The 23,306-nt window shown below is 49.3% G+C and overlaps 1 protein-coding gene across 3 annotated transcripts; it reads left to right on the top strand.

Moving 5' to 3' along the window:
• Positions 1–564: 564 nt before the first annotated feature.
• MEOX1 (mesenchyme homeobox 1) lies at positions 565–19,279 on the top strand. 3 transcript variants are annotated; one of them, XM_082440614.1, is made up of 4 exons: positions 1,285–1,408; positions 1,819–2,146; positions 16,132–16,304; positions 17,473–19,279. In XM_082440614.1, the coding sequence occupies exons 2-4, from the start codon at positions 2,023–2,025 to the stop codon at positions 17,593–17,595; spliced, it is 420 nt and encodes a 139-aa protein (XP_082296740.1). In that variant the 5' UTR covers positions 1,285–1,408; positions 1,819–2,022; the 3' UTR covers positions 17,596–19,279. The 3 variants fall into 3 exon arrangements, with proteins under 3 accessions (XP_082296741.1, XP_082296740.1, XP_082296739.1); XM_082440613.1 differs by having other exon boundaries at positions 1,294–2,146; XM_082440615.1 differs by lacking the exon at positions 16,132–16,304 and having other exon boundaries at positions 565–2,146.
• Positions 19,280–23,306: the final 4,027 nt, after the last annotated feature.

The raw sequence follows: 23,306 nt of genomic DNA, 5'->3' as shown, positions 1-23,306 counted from the left end.
ATGACCCCATCTCCTCTGCCAGCCGGCAACACCCTGGCCACCTGTTCTGGAAGACAGGATGCCTATTTCATGAAGAACGTGTGTGCAGCCTCCAGTCTGTAGAACTGAGACCTGTGGCCCCTTCTGGGGGAACCCTGGGCATCTCTGCAACAAGCCAGCGGGGACATTGTTCTTCTGGTCCATTCCCATTTCAATCCCAATCCTGCTGCACTGGGCCATGGAAATACGCAGTAGGAGAGGAGCTCTGGCCACATGTGCTTGGAAAGTCATCCTCCAAGAAATTATATTAACCCTCCAGAGAGGCCAGCAAAGTCATGGGGATTGAGTAGACTGATTGCCTAGTTGAAACGGCAATGGGTCCTCCTGTGATGGGCACCAGCCCGGAAGATCATGCAACCGTTTGCCGAAGAGAAGTCCTTTGGGAATGAGAATCCCCTAATTCCTATTTCCATGCCCAGATTCCATGGAAACCTTGGCCTCTGGGGGTGGGGAAGGGGAAGCAGGTGGGTGAAGTTTAGGGGACCAGAGAGCAGGTGGGGGAGGCCTGGAGAAACTTCAAGGAACTTATCTAAGTGTCTTTCCTTTGCCGTGGAGAAAAATGACTTGAAACGCCTCTAGAGAAGAGTGTGGCTAATTGGCATGTAAGTTGGGGGTTAAAGAGCGGAAGGAAGAATCTGATTGTTTTTTTAAGTTACTGAGAAAGTGAGAATGTCACTTTGGGCCGAGAGAAATAATTTTTTTCTGGGGTGTGTCTTTCTTTCTACTACAGACCATAGTGGGCCGCTGAGACTTGCAAAAAAAGATTTCTTTTAATCCACCTTCCTTTTTGCAAGCAGCAGTAGAAGGGCCTTTAAATCAAATGCAATCAGCAAACTTGTCTCTTGCGCTTATTCCCCACTTCACTCCCTGGAATTTGGCACTTGATGGATTCTGGATATGACTTAAGTCTTTTTCCAAATCCAAGACTTGGGGAATTTTGTTAACAGTGCAATAAAATAACTTCATAGTGTTACAGGAGAAACATTAAAGAAATTGTGTGTGTGCTGCTCTCTTTCCTTAAAAAAAAAAAAAAAAAAACAGACAATGTTTCTTTAAAAGACTCCATCTGCAAATCCCATTAGATGTGCATATAAGGTTTCTGATGATTAATAGTTGCCTGCTCGGGTTTTGGTTGGAGGGGATCGTGTGTGTGCTGGTTAACCCCTCCCTCTCCTCTCTCACATTTCACTTCAGAAATCTGTCACTCTCTCCCCACCGCAGGATTTAAAAGTGTGTCTCAGCAGCCCTGGACCAGCTCTTTGCAGGCATTTGCTGCGGGCTCCAAGACAAGCACTCATCTGGGCTGGGACAGTGAAAATGTTTAGTGTCATCGGCGACAAATACACGTACAGGGGACCCCGCTAGGCAGGTTGGTGTGTCGGAGGGGGGGACCAGGAAGCCAGGAACGAAGTCCAACGTAGGTGCGGGCACACGTATGTGTGGCCAGACACATGTGTGCGTAACTGTAAGGAACAACTTTAGCTTTGGTTTTTGTTTTGGTTCCTGAGGTGAATTTTCTGTTGAACCTTTTTCCCTCCTGTTAAAAAAAAATTTTTTTTTTTGCATTTTTAACACTTTGAATATAAAAAGTGTAAGACTCCAGCCTTTGAAAGGACTGAGGCGTGCATCAGACAGCAGATGGATCCAGTGGCCAGCAGCTGCATGAGGGGCCCCCATCCCCCGGCCCCGGTCTGGGGATGCCTTCGAAACCCTCACTCAGAAGGCAGTGGGGCCTCAGGCCTCCCCCACTACCCGCCAACCCCGTTCTCCTTCCACCAGAAACCAGACTTCCCAGCGACAGCAACAGCAGCGTACCCTGACTTCTCGGCCTCCTGCTTGGCGGCCACCCCACACAGCCTACCCCGGGAGGAGCGCGGCTTCACTGAGCAGCACCCCGCCTTCCCACAACCCCCCGATTGGCACTTCCCTGTCTCGGAGGCCCGGCATAGGCTCAACCCGGGCCCAGCAGGGGGCTCCAAGGAGATGGGGGCCAGCAGCCCAGGCCTGGTGGACACCACGGGAGGCCCAGGCGAGGACTACGAGGTCCTTGGGAGCACTGCCAATGGGACGGAGAAGAAGTCAACCAGGCGGAAAAAGGAGAGTTCAGGTAAGTGGCTGAGGAACAGTTGACCGTTCCTTTGCTGTGTGACCTTGAGGAGGTTGCTTGCCCTCTCTGAGCCTAGGCATCCTGATCATGAATGCGAAACAATAAGATCTAATCTACCCAAAGGCAGGAGACTTAGAACAGTTACCTTTGGGGTTGCTTCTACTCAGAGTTCTAGGAGTCTCTGGTGACGGGGGCTATGTCTGTGTCCTCAGCTCTCCTGGGTCCCAGGAAGGATGCGCCCACAAGAGAATGAAACAGGATCCACAAAGATTTGCAGGACATGTGGGACGGAGCCTCTGGGTACAGGCTGGCAAGGGCTGGAGAGGGGCTTTCCTGAACCAGGATGCCTCTGGGTCACGCTTCTCCCCACCATGCCCCAGCCAGCTACAAATGGTCCCAGAGCCCCAGGGCTTGCTCCCCAGGGGAGTCAGCTGAGACCAAGGCTCGGAGGGCTAGGACCAAGGCTGGGACCTCGGGCAGTCAAGTAGAACCAGGACTCCGTGTCTCCAGGAATCTAGAGGGAGAGAAGCAGACATAGCACAGGGACGCAAGAGGCAGGCACTAAGATTTGGGGCAGACCGCCCATGAGGTATCGCCCTCCGCAGCTGAGCTGTGCCCAGGCCAAGGGGCAGCTCAGCATGTTAAGGTCTGGGTGACCCCCCAAAAGGCCACTCCTCTGAGGAGGCCTCCTGAGGGATCGCCAGTCTTGGAGAAAGTCAGGGAGGCAGGCAGCAAAGGGCAAGCACTGGACCTCAGAATGCAGGTAAAGCCCTGTTCGGCGCTGGAGCAGCAGAGGCCAGATGATGGAGCTGACCTGCTTGTTCAGACCCCAGCTAAAGTCCATCTCCTCCTGGTTGGGGGGACCTGTTGTTTCCTCATTTCCCTGTGGGACCTCCCCCCGCAACAGCCTCTCTCACTGCCTATTCACCTTTTGTCTGGTTCCGTCCCCACCTTGCCCGGAACAAGACAGTGCCCTTGCCTCCTGCCCCCACTGCCCCACTATGTCCTCCTGACGGCCACCCTTGGGGCACATCTGTCTGTCTGAACCTACAGAAGACCTTTCATGGGGCTAACAAGGGGCAGGCAGCAAATGAGAGGACCGACTAACCAACGAGAACACTCTCTGCTTTGCTTTACGAAGCACTTTCAAAGTAGCACAGATTTCCCGATTACCTTTTTTTTTGCCAAGCATTGGCAGAGGTCCTGGGACTTCAGGGATGAATAAGGTGGTCTCACCCCCAAAGAGTTCAGACTGAGAGGGAGGAGAAGCCAGCAGATACCTGTCTGGCAGTGGATGTGCTATGATCTAGGGGGTTCGAGGTGCTGCAGGAAACATACGATAACTCTTTTGAGTCCCACAAGTTTTCGAGTTTGGTATAGCAGGTCTTATCAGTGACTTGATTCTTTACACGTGGAAAAGGAGAGACTGAAAAGTCTGAGGGGATCTCTGCTAGCATGGAGTCAAAACAGAGTGACCCACTCATCTCAACGTACCCAGGACTTTTCTGGTTTTAGCATTGAAAGTCTAGTGTCCCCGGGACAGTTGGTCACCCTAGAAGAAAACTCAAACCTCAGACTTCAGACCCCGAATCCCACACCCTTCAGTAGATCTCAAGCAGAATCCTCATTGTGAAATATCTGGTCTCCATGCTTGAAGAAGCCCCTCATTGTGTTCACAGTGTATGATAAAAACCGCAGCCTTCCTGGCTGCTAAATAGAAGGGCCCTTTAAATCCCCAGCCAGTTAAACCCGGAACTATTCCTAAGCCTGGATGGAGATCTGCAGAGAATGGGGCACTTTCTGCTTCTCCTGTCCAATGAGCTGTCAGCCACTTGGCTCTGCGCCTAGTTGAAGAGCTCTCCCCTCCTTGGCGCCTGCCACCGTAGCTCCTCCATCTCTGCCCACATCCACCTTGGCTGCATCCAGCCACTTTCCAGGGAACTGGGAGCCAAGAGCGTTGGGAAGGCATGGGCAAAGCCAAGGGCTGGGCTTAGGCAAGCTCACTCCATGTTTCAGCAAGACCCGAATGCACCATCTTTCCTTTTGGCGAGTGGCCCATGGATGGCGCTGCTCACTTGCCAAGCAGCTGGCCACGCCAGAGCACACTCTTCATAGGGTCAGCCTCTGGAGGGGGGAGGTTCCCAGCCAGGAGGGAGCCTGGGCTCTCCCTCGAGGTCCCCTCAGAAGCAGCAGCAGAAGCAGCAGTCTCACAAAACAGGGCACAGCGAGCTGACTCTCATTCATTCTCTGGGGTTCCAGACCCTCTCTGGTCAGCATGGAAAGCTTTATTGCACGGCTGCTTGCATCTTCCTTCAGAATTTAACTGAAGGTGAAGGAGGCAGGAAAGATCAGTTTTGTAAGAGCCTAAAGAAAAGGGAAAGCGATGGGCAAGACTCACAACCAACTCCAGGAGTCTGGAGTTCAGTTCACAAGAGACAAACCCATGAAGACCCCCACCCCACCCTACCAATCCTGAGCCACTGGTTGGATTCTCTATTTTAAATTTTGACATCCTGCTCATTGTGGATTTTTGTATTAATTTTGATTTTTTAAAACTTTGCGTTAAAATATTCTTTTTCTTGATGACTGAGGTTTTTGGCACCCCTTGCATTTTGCACTCATCGTGTCTCACGCACCCCACCCTGGCCCCTGCTAAGCCATCTCTGGAAGGTTAACCAGCATTGCTCAGAAGTGTGTTTTCCATCATGCTTCACAATCAGGCAGTCAGGTTGCGGGGTCGGCACTGCCACTTTTGGCTGCTTGACTTTGGGAAAGGTCTTAAATTCTTGGAGCCTCTGTTTCCCCAGCTGTAAAATGAGACTATAACAATATCACTCTCCATATGGAGTCACTGTGAAGGTTAAATTCTGTGATCTGTGAGATTAACACTGTGCCTGGCACATGAGTTCGATAAATAGCAGCTATGAATGGTATTAGGCCCATATTTCCAGAACCAGTCTTCAGCACATAGAATCTGATAAATAGCCCTATGTTATGGGGGACAGTGGAATTGAATATTTCAAATACGCTGTCTCAGAAATTCCTGAGTCTGGGGTATAAGATGTGGGAATTTCTCGCAATCATTGTTGGTCCTGAAATCCAGTTGCCATTAATTAGGAGCCTGGAGCTCAGAGATCTGCCAGAGAGGCTGGGGTAGGGAGGTGAGTCATGCCTGGTAAACGTGTCCCATACTGGCTGGCCTGGCCAGGGGGGTCCGGTAACAGAAAGTTACTGAAAGTTTGTTTCAAAAGGAACGTTCTCTGCTCTCTCCTCTTCTTCCTCTGCCAGCCCCAGCTGCTCCCCCATCACTCCCCATTACTGGAAGTGGAGCTGATTTGCTCAAGGAAATGGTCAGGAAAGCAGGGGTCCTTGGCTCCCACCCTGAGACTTTCTCTTGGTTCACAGCACAAAACTGATTTAGGAGACAGCTGTGATATTAACTCATCCCAACGACTCCCGCCCTGGGGCCAGGGGGTGTTAAAGACCCCTGCTGGCAAGGACAGCTGCAAGGCCACTCTTGTTTGCCCCCAATCTGTCGTTGCTACCGTGGTCGTCTTTAATTTATGGGAATGAAGGATTTCGCGGTGATTTCCTGACGGGGTTCAAGGGAAGGTCACACGTGATCAGCCCGGCTACAGGTGAATCTGATCGCCCGCCTGGGAGAGTCGTGGTGCCCCAGATCAGCGCCACTCGCCAACACTCTGACATACTCACTCTACCTTCATCAGACTCGCTTTGCCCCATCCTCCTGCAGCTCCAGCACGCGTGTCTCCCAGGGCTCCTCCTTCCCCGATTTCTCCCCTGCAAGATCTGATGTCCACCTCCCCCTGCCCAGCTTACGTGCACTCTCAATTTCCCCTGAGGTTGAAAAATCCTCCACAGATTGGCCTCTTTCCCTGCTTATTTCCCCCTACAGGCCACCCCTCCCACCTCCATCTCCACTCACCTTGCCACGAAAACATACCAGTTTACTTGTCTTGCAAAGGCAGCCCACTTTTTCTCCCCATGCCCCCGCCCCCCACATTTGCTCAGTTCTTCGCCTTGCCTCAAACACCCTTCTCTTCCCGGGCTCTTCTGCCTACTTATTTTAACATCCAGCTTGAAAGCCACCTACTCCAAGGACCCTCCCTTTCTTTCCTTCCTCCCTTCCTTCCTTCCTTCCTTCCATCCTTCTTTCCTTTATGACTTCACTTGTACCTACCATCATTTCAGCGAAAGTTACAGTTTAGAAGTTTCAAACTGTAGTATCGCTAGAACCTGTGCTGATTTTATAAATACAGCTTATAACTTCATAAAGGAGCTCCCCTGAGATTTCTTACCTTTGAACATCTTGCATTCGAAATCTGCTTTTTTAAAAATTGTGGTCAAGAACACATAATGTAAGATTTACCATCATAACCATTTTTGAGTGTGCAGTTTGGAAGCATTAACTATATGCATATTGTTGTGCAACAGATCTCTAGAACTTTTTCATCTTATAAAAGGAAAACTCTATATCCGTTGAAAAACAAGTCCCCTTTACCCTCTCCCCACGGGCCCTGGCAACCAGCATTCTACCCTCCGGTTTCTAAAAATTTGATTACTTTAGATACCTCATGTAAGTGGAATCAAGCAGTATCTGTCTTTTTGTGACTGGTTTAGCTCACTTAGCACGATGTCCTCAAGGCTCATCCATGTTGTAGCATATGATAGGATTTCTTTATTTTTTAAGGCTGAATAATATTCTATTGTATGTGTGTGCACATTTTCTTCATCCATTCATCTGTCAGTGGACACTCGGGTTGCTTCCACCTCTTGGCTATTATGAATAATTCTGCAATGAATATGGGTGTGCAAATATCTCTTCGAGATCCTGCTTTGAATTCTTTTGGATATATAACCAGAAGTAGGACTGCTGGATCAGGTGGTAATTCCATTCTTAATTTTTTGAGGAACCTCTATACTGTTTTCCATAGCAGCTGTACTATTTCACAATCCCACCAACAGTGCACAGAGTTCCAATTTCTCCTTTCTCCACATCCTTGCCAACACTTGTTATTTCCTAGGGTTTTTTTGATAGTAGTCATGCTAGTAGGTATGAGGTGATAACTTCATTGTGGTTTTGATTTGTATTTCCCTAATGACTGGTGATGTTGAGCATCTTTTCATATACTTATTGGCCATTTGTATATCTTCTTTGGAGAAATGTCTATTCAAGTTCTCTGTTCAGGTTTAAATTGGACTGTTTGATTTTTGTTGTTGACTTGTAGGAGTTCTTTATATATTCTGGATATTAATCCCTTATCAGACATATGGCCCACAAATATTTTCTCCCATTCCTTAGGTTGCCTTTTTATTCTGTTGATTGTTTCCTTTGCTACACAGAAATTTTTAAGTTTGACGTAGTTTTGTCTATTTTTGCTTTTGTTGACTATGCTTTTGGTGTCATATCCAAGAAATCATCACCAAATCCAATGTCATGAAGCTTTCCCTCCATGTTTTCTTCTAGGAGTTTTCTAGGTCTTACATTTTTAGGTCTTTAATGCATTTCGAGTTAATTTTTACATATGGTGTAAGGTAAGGATCCAACTTTATTCTTTTGCCTGTGGAGATCCAGTTTTCCCAGCACCATTTGTTGAAGACTGTGCCTTCCCCACTGTGTAGCCTTGGCACCTTTGTTGAAGATCATTTGACCATCTACGTGAGGGCTTACTTCTGGGCTCTCTATTCTGTTCCATTGATCTAAGTGTCTGTTTTTGTGCCAGTACCATAATGATTTGATTACTGTATCTTTGTAATATGTTTTGAAATCAGGAAGCCTGAGGCCTCCAGCTTTGTTTTTCTTTGTCAAGGTTGTTTTGGCTATTCAGGGTTCTTTGAGACCCCATGTGAATTTTTGGATGATTTTTTTTTTCTATTCTTGCAAAAAAATGCCATTGGGATTTTGATAGGGATTGCATTGAATCTGAAGATCACTTTGGGTAGTATGGACATTTTAACAATATTAAGTCTTTCAATCCATGAACACAGGATGTCTTTCCATTTATTTGTGCCTTTAATTTCTTTCAGCAATGTTTTGTAATTTTCATTGTACAAGTCTTTTGCCTCCTTAGTTCAGTTTATTCCTACGTATCTTATCCTTTTTGATGCTATTATATAAATGGAATTGTTTTCTTAATTTCCCTTTTGGATTGTTCATTGTTCTTGTATAGAAACACAGATGATTTGTGCATGCTGATTCTGTAAACTGCAACCTTGCTGAATTTATTTCTTAGTTCTAAGAGGCTTTTGTGGACTCTGTAGGGTTTTCCACATACAAGATTATTTCATCTATAAACAGAGATTACTTTACTTCTTCCTTTCTGATTTAGATGCCTTTTATTTCTTTTTCTTGCCTGAGTGCTCTGGCTAGGACTTCCAGTATTATATTGAATAGAAATGGTGACAGTGGGCATCCTTTCCCTAGTTTCTGATATGAGAGTAAACTATTTCAGTTTTTCACCACTGAGTATGATGTTAGCTATGGGCTTTTCATATATGGCCTTTATTATATTGAGATAATTTCCTTCTACTCTTAGTTTGTTGAGTGTCCAAGAATCCTTTCATGACCTCTCTCCCCTCACACATGGAGCATACCTTGCTGACATCTCCATCTTAGAATCAAACCACAGTTGGCCTGTATCCAGAGTTCTAGATGCATATGGCTGCCTTTTTCCTTAAAATTGAAGTGTCTAGAGGGCTGGAATGCTATCTGATTCACCTGCGCAGTCTCCCTAGCACCTACTGAAACATTTGTACACAGGAGAAGCTCATTCAATGTCTGGCCAATAGCCTCTAGTGCAGCCTGGCATTCACTCATTCATTTTCTCACTTTCTCTCTGAGAGTGGCTCCACCGCCTGGCATGAGGGTTTTCACCATGCGTGATGTGCTTCTGTAAAATGCATCAGGATTTTTACAGTCTCACTCACAAAAAAGTGTGCAGAGAGCCAGACTTCAGTCATAAAACCAGCCCAGGGTCAGGGTGAGTGCTGGGTCAGAAAGATGTGTAAATATCCACATGCAGGCTGGACTTGCAGGAATCCGCTACAGGGTACCGGGGTTGCATCCCAAGTACTCCCATGGCTGGAGCTGCTGTGGCTGAGCAACAAAGGGGACCCACCACGGCCAGGAAGTTAGGGGGGCTCACGGCTGGGCAATGAGAGGGTCCAGCTGCCACATGGACAAGTGACTGTGCTCTCCAGTCTAGAGGAAATGGCACCTTTGTCTGATTTGCAGAGCCATCCCTAAGGCCTTGCATCAGCCTTGCCAAGCACCCCCCAGTGGCCTTGCTCCCTCTCTCTCCTCAGTGATAAGCGCGGCTATGGGGAGTTGGGGGTATATTAGTTTGCTTGGGCTGCCATAACAAATACCAAAAACTGGGTAGCTTAAACAACAGACATTTATTTTCCCACAGTTCTGGAAGCTGGAAGTCAAAGATCAAGATGCTGGCAGGTTTGGTTTCTGCCGAGGCTTCTCTCTTTGGCTGGCAGACAGCCACCTTTTTGTCGTGTCTTCACATGGCCTTTCCTCTGTGCGTGCACATCCCTGTGGCTCTCTGTGTGTCCTAATCTCTTCTTATGAAGACACTAGTCAGACTGGATTAGGGCTTACCCTAACTGCCTCATTTTAATTTAATCCCCTCTTGAAAGACCCTATCTCAAAATACAGTCACATTCAGAAGTACTGGGGGTTAGAATTTCAACATATTAATTGGTGGGGGGGACAGGGTTCAGCCCATAAACAGAGGGTACAGGGACAAGGTTCTAGCAGTGGGACAAATGCTCCAGTCCCAGGTCCGTTGGCCGCTAGAGTTTGTCCATTCAGACAGAGCGCTGCTTCTGGCCACAGGCAGATCCCCGCATTCTTCTCTTACTCCCATCAAGAGAGAAGAAAAAAAGTGGAGACTGTTTTACGAATGAATCTCTAAAGAAGCAGCCTGTTTGACAGAGGAGGAAGGAAAGGCGGTAATAACAAAATAAATGGACAACCTCAGTGAGTGTCACCTGGGTCACAAACGTGACGCCGAGTATCAGGCTGAGTGATCTCAGATCCACACTCACCCCTTTCTGAGGGGCAGGACTCGAGGCCCCTGCAGACCCCTGGGGCCAGCTTCCCCGGTGCCCACTCCGCTCACAGAATCAGGGTGCCCTGGCCTCTGGCCAGGATTCCTCTCGCAGTACCCACCCCCTTTCCAGCCTCTTCTATGTCATGTTTTCCTTGAACTCAGTGGAGAAGCGGTGTGAGCAATGGGCCCTGGGTGACAGCTGAGGGTGACATCTGGAACTGATAAACACAAACAAAGCCCAGCGCGGCTCACGCCTGCCCCAATAGTCTCAGAAATTTGCCTGCTGCTCCAGCCTCTCATTTCCACCGCCCCCGTGCCCCCTCCACTTCTCTGCTCCCCTCTTCCATGGCCCCCACACCCCATCTCCTCACCAAGTCCATTCCACTCTCCCTCATCACTGCCCACCCTCGCCCAGCCCCCGCCACCTGGGACTCTCAGCAAAGACGACTCTAGCCCCAGGTATTCCCATCCCTGAATCCCCCAGCCCCACTGCTGGGCTCCTCAAAGAGGCTGGGAGCCTCACCAGGTCTCTTCAGGCCCCCAGGGGAGAGAGAAAGGGCCCAGACATTGAGGTGGGTCGGGGCCCAGAGAGAAAGTCAAGACAGTCCCAGGAAGCCAGGGAGGTCTGGATGCAAACGCCCATCTGGTCTTGAGACTGGCTCCGTCCAGGTCTTGTCTATTTTCAGGGCTTTGACTCCTCCCTCTGAAGTTGAAAGTATCAAAACTAATGAGCACATTAAAGGTCTGGTCTGTAGCCCAGGAAGCTGTAGACCCCATTTTCAGAGGATTTGCCAAGGGGAGTGCCAGGGAGGCAGACCTGGACCCAGACCCAGACGCCATCCCTGGAGCGAGCACAGCTCCATACTCATCACCGCTGCAGTGCAGTGTGACATAGCCTGAACTGGTCCCAGGGGACTTCTGGCAAGCCATTTAGTCTCTGGGTCTTAATTTCCTCGTCTGTTCCATGGGCTAACGTGTACCTCACCTACCTCACAGGATAATTAAGAGGGTCCAGTAGGAAGCAGCCTAACAGTCAGGAAATAGCTTCCTATCAAGGAAATCTGGGTTCTCAGCCCAATTCTGCGGCTAACTTGCTGTGTGTCTTTAGGCAAGTTTCTTACCTTCTCTAGGCTCACCTGTAAGAGGTAAAGGCCACATCAGATCATCTCTAAGTCCCCTTCCAGGTCTACTATTCTATGATTCTGTAGTACAGAGGAAAGCCCAAAAGCAGTTTATCTCTGGGGGAAAGAAATCCACTGTCAATTGTCAATTGCAAAGTGCTACTTGAATATGGGGCTTGTGGCTGTCTATCTGGTCCTGGATAGAAATTTATGTTAAATGGCTGTGAGAGTTGGGGAGTAGGAATACAGGACTCCAAAAAGGCATGTTCCCCAAGGTCTCTCTGAACCTCCCCGTAGTTCCGATAAAGCTGTCTGCTAACTTTAAGAAGGTCTGCCAAACGTGACAGCTATTTATGAAATAATTTACCTCGGATGGTGTAAAAGCTCATGGTGGAAACCGCAATCGCACACACATCCTGTTTGCATTTCTCTGGGCGCTCTGGACCATTCCATCATGGCCCTGCTCCCTCTGAGGGTGTGCCGAGGGTGGGGCGGGGCCGGAGGGCTCCTCCTTAACCACAGAGGCAGCCAGCTGAGCACCGGCCTCCTCCCTCTGCAGTCCTGGAAGAGGCACCCGCTGGCCCTGAGGAAGAATCAGGACCAGGAGGGCTGACGTGGATCGTCACACTGATCAGTTCTAGTTACTGTGCCTGGAAGCAATAGAGACACAGATTCAAGTACAGATGTGCAAAAGTAGTGGAGAAGGGAAAACAGTTAAAAGGCCAGACATTGAAAAGGCATCCCTTTCACACAGCTCTGGAGACGTGGCACCTTGAGATGCACTGTGTTTTATCTCCGCCTGTGTCATCTCTCCAACATCATCTCCAGTAGAACCTCTTCTGATGGTTCTCCAAAAAGAGCCTCAGCTGTGTGCCAGGCACTGTGCTAAGTGTTAACACACGTTACCCGTCTCGTTTTACCTGCTCAGAAACCTTCTGATCACAGTGGGTGAGGCTATTCTGTTTTACAAATGAGGAAACTGAAGCTCAGAGAACTTAAGGGACTTGCCCAAGGTCAGAGAGCCCTTTCTTGGAGCCAGCTAAGGCTCAGGCTCTCCAACAGGTCCTCAGAAATCTCTGCAAACACAACGCCCTTCCACGCAGCTCCAGGCTTGGGGAGCTGCGCCTGTCAGAGGGAGAGAGAAATTCCCCAGCATAGCCCTGATCGCTGGGCTGAGGACCTTGGGAAGGCTGCGGAGGGCCTTGGGACAGAATACACAACACACAGTTCCTTCCTTCTGACTGAAGGGTGTAACCTGGGGCCAAGACAAGAATCTCTGAAACTGGAAGGGACCTCAGATTCCAGGCCGGGGTTTCTCAACAGAAGAGGGAGTAGGGAGAGAAGAGAGTGCCAGGGTGGCGTATTGGAGAAGAACTCTGACAACAGCTCGCCCAGGGAAAGAAGGCCCAGCCCAATCCCATACTTCTACCCGTGGGGAAACTGAGGCCAGAGAGGGGAGGGGGGTTCCCCAACAAAGGGATCAAACCATCTTGGGGGTAGTATGCATAGGAACTGTGCATGTGAGCCAGCAGAATGGACACTCCCTGGTCAGAAACGGTATGAAAGTACTTATCATTTTTCTTTGTCTTTTCCTGTCTGGATGAAAATGTTACCGTTTTTTATCCTATTGCAGAACAAAGAGAACCATAACTTCCACTTTCGTTTTCATAGCTAACTTGCCATACTTCTGGCCCCTTTGTCATTTCTAACAGTGATGAAAGTTCTTACCCCTCTGGGAAGCTGATGAGAGACAAGCGTTCTCCCAGTGCCAGATGCCACCCCCTTTAGCGGGTGTTGCCCCAAGGTTCACACAGGGGCTCAGACACTCAGTTCCCAGCCCAGGCTCCTTTGTCCTATTTCTTCTTTCCCATCCTGAGGCCCCAGTGCCTAAATCAGGATACTAAGAGGTGAGAGAGGAGATGGTCAGCTGCCCCCATAACCAGTCCAAGACCAGCTCCAAAGGGCTCCTCCCTTTATCTCCCCTCTTCTCTCTAGGAAGGATTATGTGCAGGACTCTGTGTGTGTGTGTGGCGGTGGGGGGGGTGGGGGTGGGGGTGGTATTTGTGGGGTTTCCATAGGGCACCTGTGCACACCTAAGCAGGCCTGGGAGAAGGGGAGGGTGGGTGTGGGCATCAACCCAGGGCCCCCAGGAGCCCTGGAGGTGGAGACGAGCAGAGCTGCGATGGTCCAGGTCCAGCCGCCAGCCAGCCGACGCAAGATGGAGAACCTGACGCCAGAGTTGATGGCCAAGGCTCTAGTCAGGTGGATCTGGATTTGAATCTCGGTTCTGCCGCCCAAAAGCTGCCTGGCACACTGGGCAAGTTCCCGGGCCTCTCTGAGGCTGCTTCTGCCTCTATCTACTGAGAAGGATTTAGCAAACATTTAGCAAGGACCTCCTAAGTGCCAGGTACAGTAGCAAGTGAGAAAAAGCAGTTACATCCCTGGGGAGAGAGCACTATTAATCAAATTATCACACAAATCCACATGATAAAGCTAAAGGGATAATAATACTACCTACTCCTACGTGTGTTGTATGGGGAGGATTAAAGTAGTGACTGCATCGTAGCACGTGGAAGTCTTTAAGAAACAGTAGCTGCTATTACCCCAGCGCCTCAGATGGCATCTCAAGGAATTGAAGAATCGGAAGAATACTTTATATTTGTCCAGAGCTTTAGAGTTTTAAAAGCATTTTCCACACACAGCAGCTTGTCCAAGCTTCCCAAAACCTCTGGGAGGTAGATTTCTGGATGAGAAGCCCAGAGGGGTTAAGCGACTTCCTCAGAGGCTCCAGCAAGAAGAGCCAGGATTCAAACCTCGCGGCAAGCCCTCTGGGTTTGACACCCCCGATGCTGCGAAAGGGAAGGGCTGGGAAATACTGAGCCCCAGGACAGGAGCGGATGGGAAACAATCCAGGTTTCCCAGCCTCGCTCTGGGCGCGCGGGCGAGGATGTGCTCCGGAATGGGCGTCCCTCCGCGGCGTGACCGTGACCGCCCCTCCCTCCCGGGCTTGCGCCAGCCAAGGCTGAAAACTCCTGGGGGACCCCAGCCAGGCGGCGCGTCCTTCCCCTCCAGCCCCGGCTCCGCTTCCGGAGGGGTCTGGGCAGACAGCCCGGCAGGAGAACTCGCCCCCTTCCTTCCCGCCCCCGGGCGCGCCCGGCAGGCGGCCCACCCGGATCCGGCACGGGCAGCCGAGCATCGGGGCTGCGGGGACCCCCGGCGGCGGCCCCTCCTCCGCCTCCTCTGCTTCCCGGGGGACGCGGGGAGGGGGCGGGCGGCTCCCCCTTCTATCCGGCTCCCGGAGGCGTGGCGCGGGGGCGGAGGACGCGCAGACAGAAATACAAGGGGGACTGCGTGGAAAGCGCTAGAAAGAACCGGCGGGCTGACGTTCCCATCGGGAACGTGGGGTGCACGAGGGGGCTCCACATCCCCATCCCGCTCGGCAATCTGGCTGCTTGGCCGAGTTCCCTGTCTGTACAACAAGGGCAATGAAGTGAAAGACTTCTAACTTTTAGAGCCCTGCGTAAAACGTGCTTCCTGGAGCCCTTCCCCGGCCACGTGGCACGCTTTGGTAGTTCATTGTGTAGGTGTGTCGGTCTCCTTCCTGTGCGCTTCTCCACCCACCGCCGCCCCTTCCCCTGTTCAGATCACGATACAGTCCTTTCTGGGTGCACAGCACTTTACAGTTTGTAAAGCCTTCCTACATATATTTCATTGGAACACTGTGTGAGTCAAACTGCCTGAGTTGGATTTCTGTCCCCACCACTCACTGGCCAGATGAACTGGATGAACTTGGACAACTTGCTTCACTTCTCTGTGCTTAGTTTTCTGGTCTATAAAATGGGTCTCATCCTAGAACTCGCCAGGCTGAATTACTGTGAGGATTAAGTGTCTGATGCATGTAAGGTGCCTGATTCCTGTACCCCTGTTACCAGCTGTGGTTGAGCCCCTGCCCTGTTGAACTCAGAGCCTCCTTCTTAAATGAACTTTCCAGACCTGGCCCTTCCTGGTGTCAAAGGGTTGGGGGAGAGGGGGAGAAACTTAAGGCAGCACTTCTCAATTTACATGTGCACACACCTCCCCTGGGGATCTTGCTGAAATGCGGACTCTGATTCAGTAGGTCTGAGGATGGAGTGAGGTGGAGATCCTGCAAGTCTGACTGCTCCCTGGCCACACTACTGCTGCCACCAGGCACCCGCTGAGTAGCCAGGTCTTAGAGCAGAGGTGTGTAACCTTGACCATGTGTCAGAATCATCTGCAAGGCTTGTTAAAACAGATCGCTGGAAAAAAAAAAAAAAAAAAAAAAACAGATCTCTGGGCCCCACTCCCGGAGTTTCTGATTCAGCAGGTGTGTGGTGAGGACCAAGGATCTGCATCTCTAACAAGTTCCTAGGTGATGTTTCTGTCACTGAGGACAGAGAACCTCAGTTTTAGAACATCCTGCCCCACAAACTTATAGCCACTGCTAATGTCAAGCTGGGGGTAGGTGGGGAGTGGGGTGGGGGTAGAGATCATTAAACAGCCAAGGGCAGCTTCTTGTGCTTTGGGAATTAAAAACAGTTGGGGTGGGGGAGGTGCGCCTGAGGTTGATATCCAAAAATCTTTCCAGTTCTCTGGGGTAAAGACGCTAGAATGAATGATAAAGGGACACCGTGGGTTCTTTCTCAGCATCCTTTCAAAATAAGAGCGACAGGGAAAGGCTGCCCCGCTGCTTGAGGACAAAAGAAAGGGAACCAAGGCCCCTGCGGCTCATGTCTTCCTGTTTGGGGCCCTCTCTCCTCAGACAACCAGGAGAACCGAGGGAAGCCAGAGGGCAGCAGCAAGGCCCGCAAGGAGCGGACGGCCTTCACCAAGGAGCAGCTGCGGGAGCTCGAGGCCGAGTTTGCTCATCACAACTACCTGACCCGGCTCCGGAGATATGAGATCGCAGTAAACCTGGACCTCTCCGAGCGGCAGGTGCCCCTCCTCTTCTGGCCATCCCTCCTTTCCTGTGCTCTGTCATACCCCTCTCTTCCCCCGCTTCTCCCAGAACCTTCTTCGTCTTCTCCCTCTGCCCCAGTCCAGTGGTCCTCAACTCTGGCTGTACCTAACAATCACCTGTGGAAATTCTAATAACACCAGTGTCTGGGCTCCACCCCTAGAGATTGTTTTCATTGGTCTGAGGTGAAGTCCAGGCATCAGAATTCATCAAAGGTCCCCGAGGTGATTCTCACATGCAACCAGGGTTGAAACCTCTGATCTGATTATCCCCAAACTTGAGTGTGCGGTGGAATCATCCAGGCCCTGTTTAAAATGCAGCTTCCGGAGCTCCACAGAGCGATTTTCCAGTAATAATGAGTGGGACCAGGGATCTGCATTTCTAGTAAGTTCTCCAGGTGATTTGGATTTGCAGCTGGTTCCTAGACACACTCTGAGAAAAACTTCCTAGCCCTTTGTTTTGGGCTTTCTCTCAGAGCATTCCACCCATACCCGTGCTCTGACGTGGAATAAAATATTATTATTATTATTATTATTGATTGCAGCTTTCAGTTGAGAAAGCATCTGCCAAAGTGCTGGATTTAGAATCAGAGGACATAGATTCAGATCCTGCCTCTACCCCTTCGTAGCCCTGGGACCTCTGGGAAATGTCTTCTCCTGACCTCTCTTGGTCTCCATCTGTACAGCAGTGTCATAACCCCACCCTGCAGGTTTACCTGCAGGTAAATGCTGAAGCTCAGATGAGAAAATGTCCAGACCAGAGCTACCTAAGCTGAAAAGTGCATTATAAATGTGCCTAAGGGTGAGGCTGGTGATCCTGTGTTCCCAGATCCCTGGGTAATAGAAGCTAGAGGGAGAGGGTGTTGGCACAGGAGGGGAGGGGCTTGTGAAAGGGGGTGGGGCCAGTGTGACTTTTAGAACTGGTTCTTCTGTCAGACTTTCTTTATCTGGAGACATAAGACAAGCCTCTGGGCAGATTGGTGGGTCTTCCCTTTCAATTCCTGGAGCCTTTGGCGGCGTGGGGAGGGGGAAGCTGAATTTCGAGCTGGGGGTCCCTGGAGCTGCACCCCAGGTAGCTTGAGCATCAATATGAGGAGGTGGTCACACCTGCCGTGAAGTGACCAGGCTCCTCTGCTTCCTTCATCAGGTCAAAGTGTGGTTCCAGAACCGAAGGATGAAGTGGAAGCGCGTGAAGGGGGGTCAGCCCATCTCCCCCCATGGGCAGGACCCCGAGGATGGGGACTCTGCCGCCTCTCCAAGTTCAGAGTGAAATTCTCCAGGGAGAAAAAAAAGACTGAGGACTGAGCCCCGTACCAACTACCCCCACCCCAATCCTACCTTCACCTTCTCCCACCCACCCAGGGCAGCCTCTCCACACCTCGCAGTGACTCTTGGATAGGAAGCTGCCCAGGGTTCCTGGGAGCCTTGAAGTTTCCCAGAAAGCTCTGTCCAGCATTGCTGTGTCTTAGCGGCCCCTTCCCCAGGGCCTTTGCTTCTCACATTTCTCATGGTGTCAGTCATACAGCAGCCAGAACAGACCCTAGTGAATCCGGGGAATAGCTCCAGGGACACTGTTTCTCGGGGTCTCAGCTGCCACTCATGAACACAGGTGCCCCCAAAGAAAGGAAAGGAGACACACACACCCTAGACCACCCTTCCTTTCTGGGCTCTATATCTGAGGCTTTGGGGGACCTCAAAGGTCCCAAAACCCCAGGGAAAATCAGTGTGAGGAAGTTTGAGGACAGAAACTTAGCTGCTACAAATCAGAAGCCATCCCTGGATCCAAATTTGCTGGTGAAATGGGCAAGTTCATGAGCACTAGCTAGAAGCAGACAGTCAGGAGAACAGCCTGGTGTAGGTCTCTGTGGTCCCCACACAGGCCTTTCACGCTGGCTTGACTGGGTTATGAGAATGGAGCCAGGACAGCACCTGCTTCTTCAAAATCAATTCAGGGATCAACTTCGGCCGATAGAATGTGAGCAAAATCAACCCAGGACTGTTGAGCAGGACCCCCAGAACACCGGAACAACTATTCCTTTTAAATCTATAATTTCTGGATTGAAAAACCTATCCAGATGCTCACATTATTGAAGTGAGGGCTGGAGAGGGTCCCCTATATTCTAAGAATGAAGGGATTGCTTCATGAAGCGATCATGAAGCAATTGAGGTAAAGGCTGCTGGGTGAGGACCTAGAAATGTGGAACCCTGGCATGAAAGTTTCTCCAGCTGCAATGTCCTGTGCTTTCAAAGAACTCTGACCGCAAATAAGGACCCAAAAAAGTCCCCCTTTCTCCATGGGATGCATCTGTGGCCCTCCAATGTGTTCCACAAATGCTATTATGACTGGAAGAGCTGCCACGTTTATGTGTGTGGACTGCCCAGATGCCCTGGGACTGTTGGCCAAACAACCTGGGGTGACTGACGCCTTGAGAGACACCCCCTGCCTGCCCCAGTGCTCTGTCCCCCAAAACCAGCTGGTGTTGCAGAGGGAGGTCAGCAAGAGTTTGGAGCTCTTGTATGTAGATGTAATCATTCACGTGTAAAAAAAAAAAACCCACCTCCCCATCCCCGAAAGGACAGACGCTGTGGAAAATGATTGCCAAATGGCTGGTTAGAGCATGTGTAATTTTTTCTAAAGCATACTTCATCTGTTTTCTTTAGATTACATCAAGTTAACTGTGTAAGGTCAATTCACTTAGTAAGAAAACTCTTCGAGAAATAAAATCAATAAGAAAAAGCCAGGCTCCTGGCAGAGCTTTTTCCTGGCAGAGCTAAGAACCACAGCTCTGTGCGCAGTCCTCTGATGCTCATGTGATGATGGGCCAGACAAGGTCTAGAAGCAACGAAGAAATGGAAGAAATCCTCTGGACCAAGGTATCCCTTGGTTCCTCCAAAGGTGGCGGTGCAAATGTAATTGATGTAAAAGAAAAATAAAAATCTTGTCTTCCCTGCAACTGTATAGTCTGCATTTCCCATTGAAAAATTTTAGCTTTCAGTTTCTCTAACCCATGGTTTATCAAATAGACAATGTTCTGTAAACAAAAGGTGAACTCTTCTGTTAATAAAGGAATCTTGACCATAAACTAACCAACCCTAATTTTTAAATTCAAAGTTTGAAGATTTTTGTTTTTCAGGGTACAACAATATACACCAACAGTAATAAAAAAATGACACAAGAAAAAATGTTCTCAATTCTGTGTCTTTTTAATTAAAAGAGATTTATCTCACCAAGATGTCAGCAATGGGCAAAAGAGGACTGGCTAGAGAGGAGGGGAGGGAGGGAACTCGGAGAAGAGACCTGGCCAGGATTTGGCATTGAGGCAGTCTGGGCCTGGTGTGGGCAGTGACCAGAAATGACATCATCAGGAGCTGGCAGAGGAAAGCAGACCCACCAAAATCAAGGTTCCAAAGGGAAGGTTCAGGTTCAAAGCCAAGCAGAGCAGACATCCTCAGGCACTCCAACACTCCCTCCTAACTCAATTCCTGTGGCTTCGGAGGACATCAACCTCTCTTGGTTTTCTTGTGTGTCTAGAATGTTCCTTCTCTGTCTCCCAAGCAGACTTAATCTCCCTTTTGCAATGCTTTTGCCCACACTGCTGGTTCCCAAGTTTTCCACTTTCTGCCCACCACCCTTTTCTCCTTTTCTTGCCCTTCCCAGACAATCCCATCTACCTACATTTTTTTTATTGTGGTAAAATATACCCAATATAAAATTTTAACCATTTTTAGGTGTACAGTTCTGTGGCATTAAGTACTTTCACATTGTTGTGCAACCATTGCCACTATCCGTCTCCAGAACTTTTTCATCTTCCCAAACTGAACCACAGTACCCATTAAATAATATCCCCACCTTCCCTCTTCCTTCCATCCACCTACATTTATAAAGTGTTTACTCTGTGTTGGGCACTGTTCTAAGTGCTTTACATGGACGAACTAAGTTAATTCTCTTAACAATCCTAAGAGGCAGTTCTGCTATTCCTGTCTTACAGATAAGGTAAGCAAAACAGAGAGAAGTTGAGTAAATCCCCAAGGTTTTATAGCCCATTAGTGGTTGTCATAGGTCATATGGTTGGGCCCAATTATTTTCTTTTCTCTCCACTAGATGAATACTGCTCCCTGACCATTGTCATATGCTGCACCTCCGGTGGAAGGAGTGTATGTCCCCACCTGATTGACTTCAGGCTTGTCCACGTGACCTGCTTCGGCCAATAGAATGTGAGCAAAAGCACCGAGTGCCCTGTCTATGCAGAAGTTTTAGAGTCATCTCGTGGCTCTGCCATTGCTTTTCCTTCTGCACAAGGCTGGGCTGAGATGGGGGTTCCACCATTACCCTGGGTTCCAGAATGAGAAAGATGTGGAGCAAAGCCAAAGCTAGCTCCCGATTTTCACCTATGTCAGTGAGAATATAAAAGTTTGCTGTTGTAAGCCACTGGGATTTGGGAGTCATTTGTCACTGCTGCACCACTTCGTGGAAACTGACCACTCCAGGGATGATGCTGACATTTGCATCCCGGCATTCTGGCACCAGACCAACGTTCCCCTACCCCTGATGTGGGAGCTTAAAGTTTCATACTCTGCTGCCTACTGCCCTTTGCCACCTAAATGGCTACAGGCACATCAAACTCAAAATATCTGAAGGGGAAACCTCCATTCCCCAGCTTAGGCTAGCTCCTCCGCCTGCATTCTGAATCATCTGTTTTAGTTGGTGACACCACAACCTACCCATTCACTCATGCTAGAAACCTCATTCACTCATACTAGAAACCTGGGACACATCCTTGATACTACCTTGCTGCTTTGAGAATCAATCAGTTACCTGGTCCTGTTCATTTCACTTAACTCGTAGGTATCTCTCACACCCATGCATGCTTTGTCTTCCAACCACCATTGCCTTTGCTCAGGCTGTCAACATCTCACAGTTGAATTAGAACCTCTAATAGCTCTCAAAGTCCATCCCCTACCACAATCACACACACACAAATTCAACCTTGTCACCCCTGATTTAAAACCTATCAATGGCTTCCTATCACCTACAAAATAAAGTTCGAAACCCTTTATATGCCTCCAGGTTCCCCATGCTCTGGCCCCTGCCTAACTCTACAACCTCGTTACACCACCCCGTGCCACAAAACCCAGCAATACTAAGCCACTGGCCCTTCCATATACACATACCATGTGACTTCTTACCTACATTCCCTTGCTCATTCCCTTCTGTTTGGAAAGATCTCCCAGACCTGGACCCGCCCCCCAAGGACTTAGGCATTCTACTGGCACTTAAAGGGACAACTTGAAAGGCACACAGAGGAAGTTTTAATGGGTCCGTATGGCCCAATTTTCAACAGGAGGCCAGATGCCTGACATCAGGCAGCAACATTATCCACTTTCTAAAGTCAATAGAAGAAAATCTCTTTCAGTATGAGAATTTTAATTTCTCCAATAATAGTTAATAAATCCATGGAGGAGAGTCTGATAATGAAATTAAAGGTGCACGCACACATCAATCGAGTTTTCTGGTTTCTTTTGAAGACTCCCTGACTCTTCCCACTCTTCAGTGTTGGCGTTTGATTGAACAGTGCTAGGTGAACGGTAGCTGGGACCAACTGCTCCTCAAGTTGGTAAAAATCTTCTGCTTTTTCTCGGGTGCAAAGCTGTACAAGGGAAGCAAGCCCACCCGCTGGCGACTCCCTGGTGGGAACCAGTGACTGTGACCAGAGATGGTGGTCAAAACAGCCAAGAATTCTCCGACAGTAACTTTTCAGTAATGGGTTTCTCCATCCTTCAGAGAGCATCGAGGACAAGCAGGTACGTGGCTGCCCTTTGGAGAGAGGGAGAGAGAAGAAAGTAAGATGAAGTACGCAGAGAATCCTTTCCAAATGAAAGGGCCTGGAAGGACTCAGGGCTTCAGAAATCTACCCCCCTGCCTGGGCCAAACCCTGTGATGGATGCATTTCTAACAGCTCTTCTATTCAAAGAGGAGAACCAGTGTCAGGCAGGAATCCACTCTTTCTTGTCTGGACCCCCAAAGCGCCACAGCTCCAGTAACCAGGAAAACCCATGGTGGATGGCTTTCTTTCCTTCCATTGAGTAGAAATGTTTTCCACTGAGAGCTGTATATTCTTCAGCCAAGTAGAAGGGCCTGTGCCAGGTAATCCCATACAACTACCAACATAGCAACTGCAAGTGGTGTCCTCTCTTAGCCACCATAGCATTAGGCTCTCACCACGTTCCTTCTCTCACTGGTTGTGACTTCTCAGTCCCATTTGCTACAAACCATGAATAAACCTTCAAAAAGTATCTCATATCCATGCCCTTCTCTGATGCCACCATCAACCCTGGCCACTACTATCCTTTGATCTTTGTCTTCTCACCTTATGTGTGTTCCTTTATGGCTGTTACCACAATTTATAGTTCTTTTATTTGTTGTTTGCTTATTCATTTGTGGTCTGTGTTCCAAGCTGGAGGGAAGAAAATGAATTATGGTTCTCTGACCATTCTATTCCCAGCTACTAGCATGATGCCTGGAATATAATAAATGTTCAATAGATAGTTATTGCATGGGTGGACAAATGGGTGGATGGATGCAGGGATGGATGGATAGATGGATGGATGGACAGATGGATAGATGTATGTATGGATGGATGGATGGATGGATAGATGGATGGACAGATGGATAGATGGATGGATGATGGATGAAGAGATAGATGGATGGCCAGATGGATGGATGGATGGGGGAATTGTTAAATTAGTAGCGTCAATTGGCTTCTCAGCTCACAATTGCCCATTGCTGGCCACACAGACCACATAGGGGAATCTCTGGCCAAGATGCTGGTTAAACTGGCTGGCTTGATGCAATCCAGGCCTTTACTGCCCACCAAGTTTGGCAGGCCATGCCCTTGCCAAAAAGGAGGGTATTGGACACCCACCCTGTTTCTGTGGCTCAGGGAAACTGTCTCTGATTCTAGCCACAGGACCAAACCAAGA

Source organism: Balaenoptera physalus (assembly GCF_965194825.1).
Source record: "Balaenoptera physalus genome assembly, chromosome: 20".
In the NCBI taxonomy this organism is placed as follows: Eukaryota; Metazoa; Chordata; class Mammalia; order Artiodactyla; family Balaenopteridae; genus Balaenoptera; species Balaenoptera physalus.
The sequence above is the reverse complement of the archived record's forward strand: the minus strand, read 5'-3'. Positions and strand labels throughout refer to the sequence as shown.

Bases quoted from the DNA above. Each gene is read 5' to 3' on its own strand.
- MEOX1 (XM_082440613.1), top strand. From the start codon at position 1,678: ATGGATCCAGTGGCCAGCAGCTGCATGAGGGGCCCCCATCCCCCGGCC. The intron at 2,147-16,131 runs GTAAGTGGCTGA...CTCTCTCCTCAG, and splicing joins GCGGAAAAAGGAGAGTTCAG to ACAACCAGGAGAACCGAGGG. The intron at 16,305-17,472 runs GTGCCCCTCCTC...TTCCTTCATCAG, and splicing joins TGGACCTCTCCGAGCGGCAG to GTCAAAGTGTGGTTCCAGAA.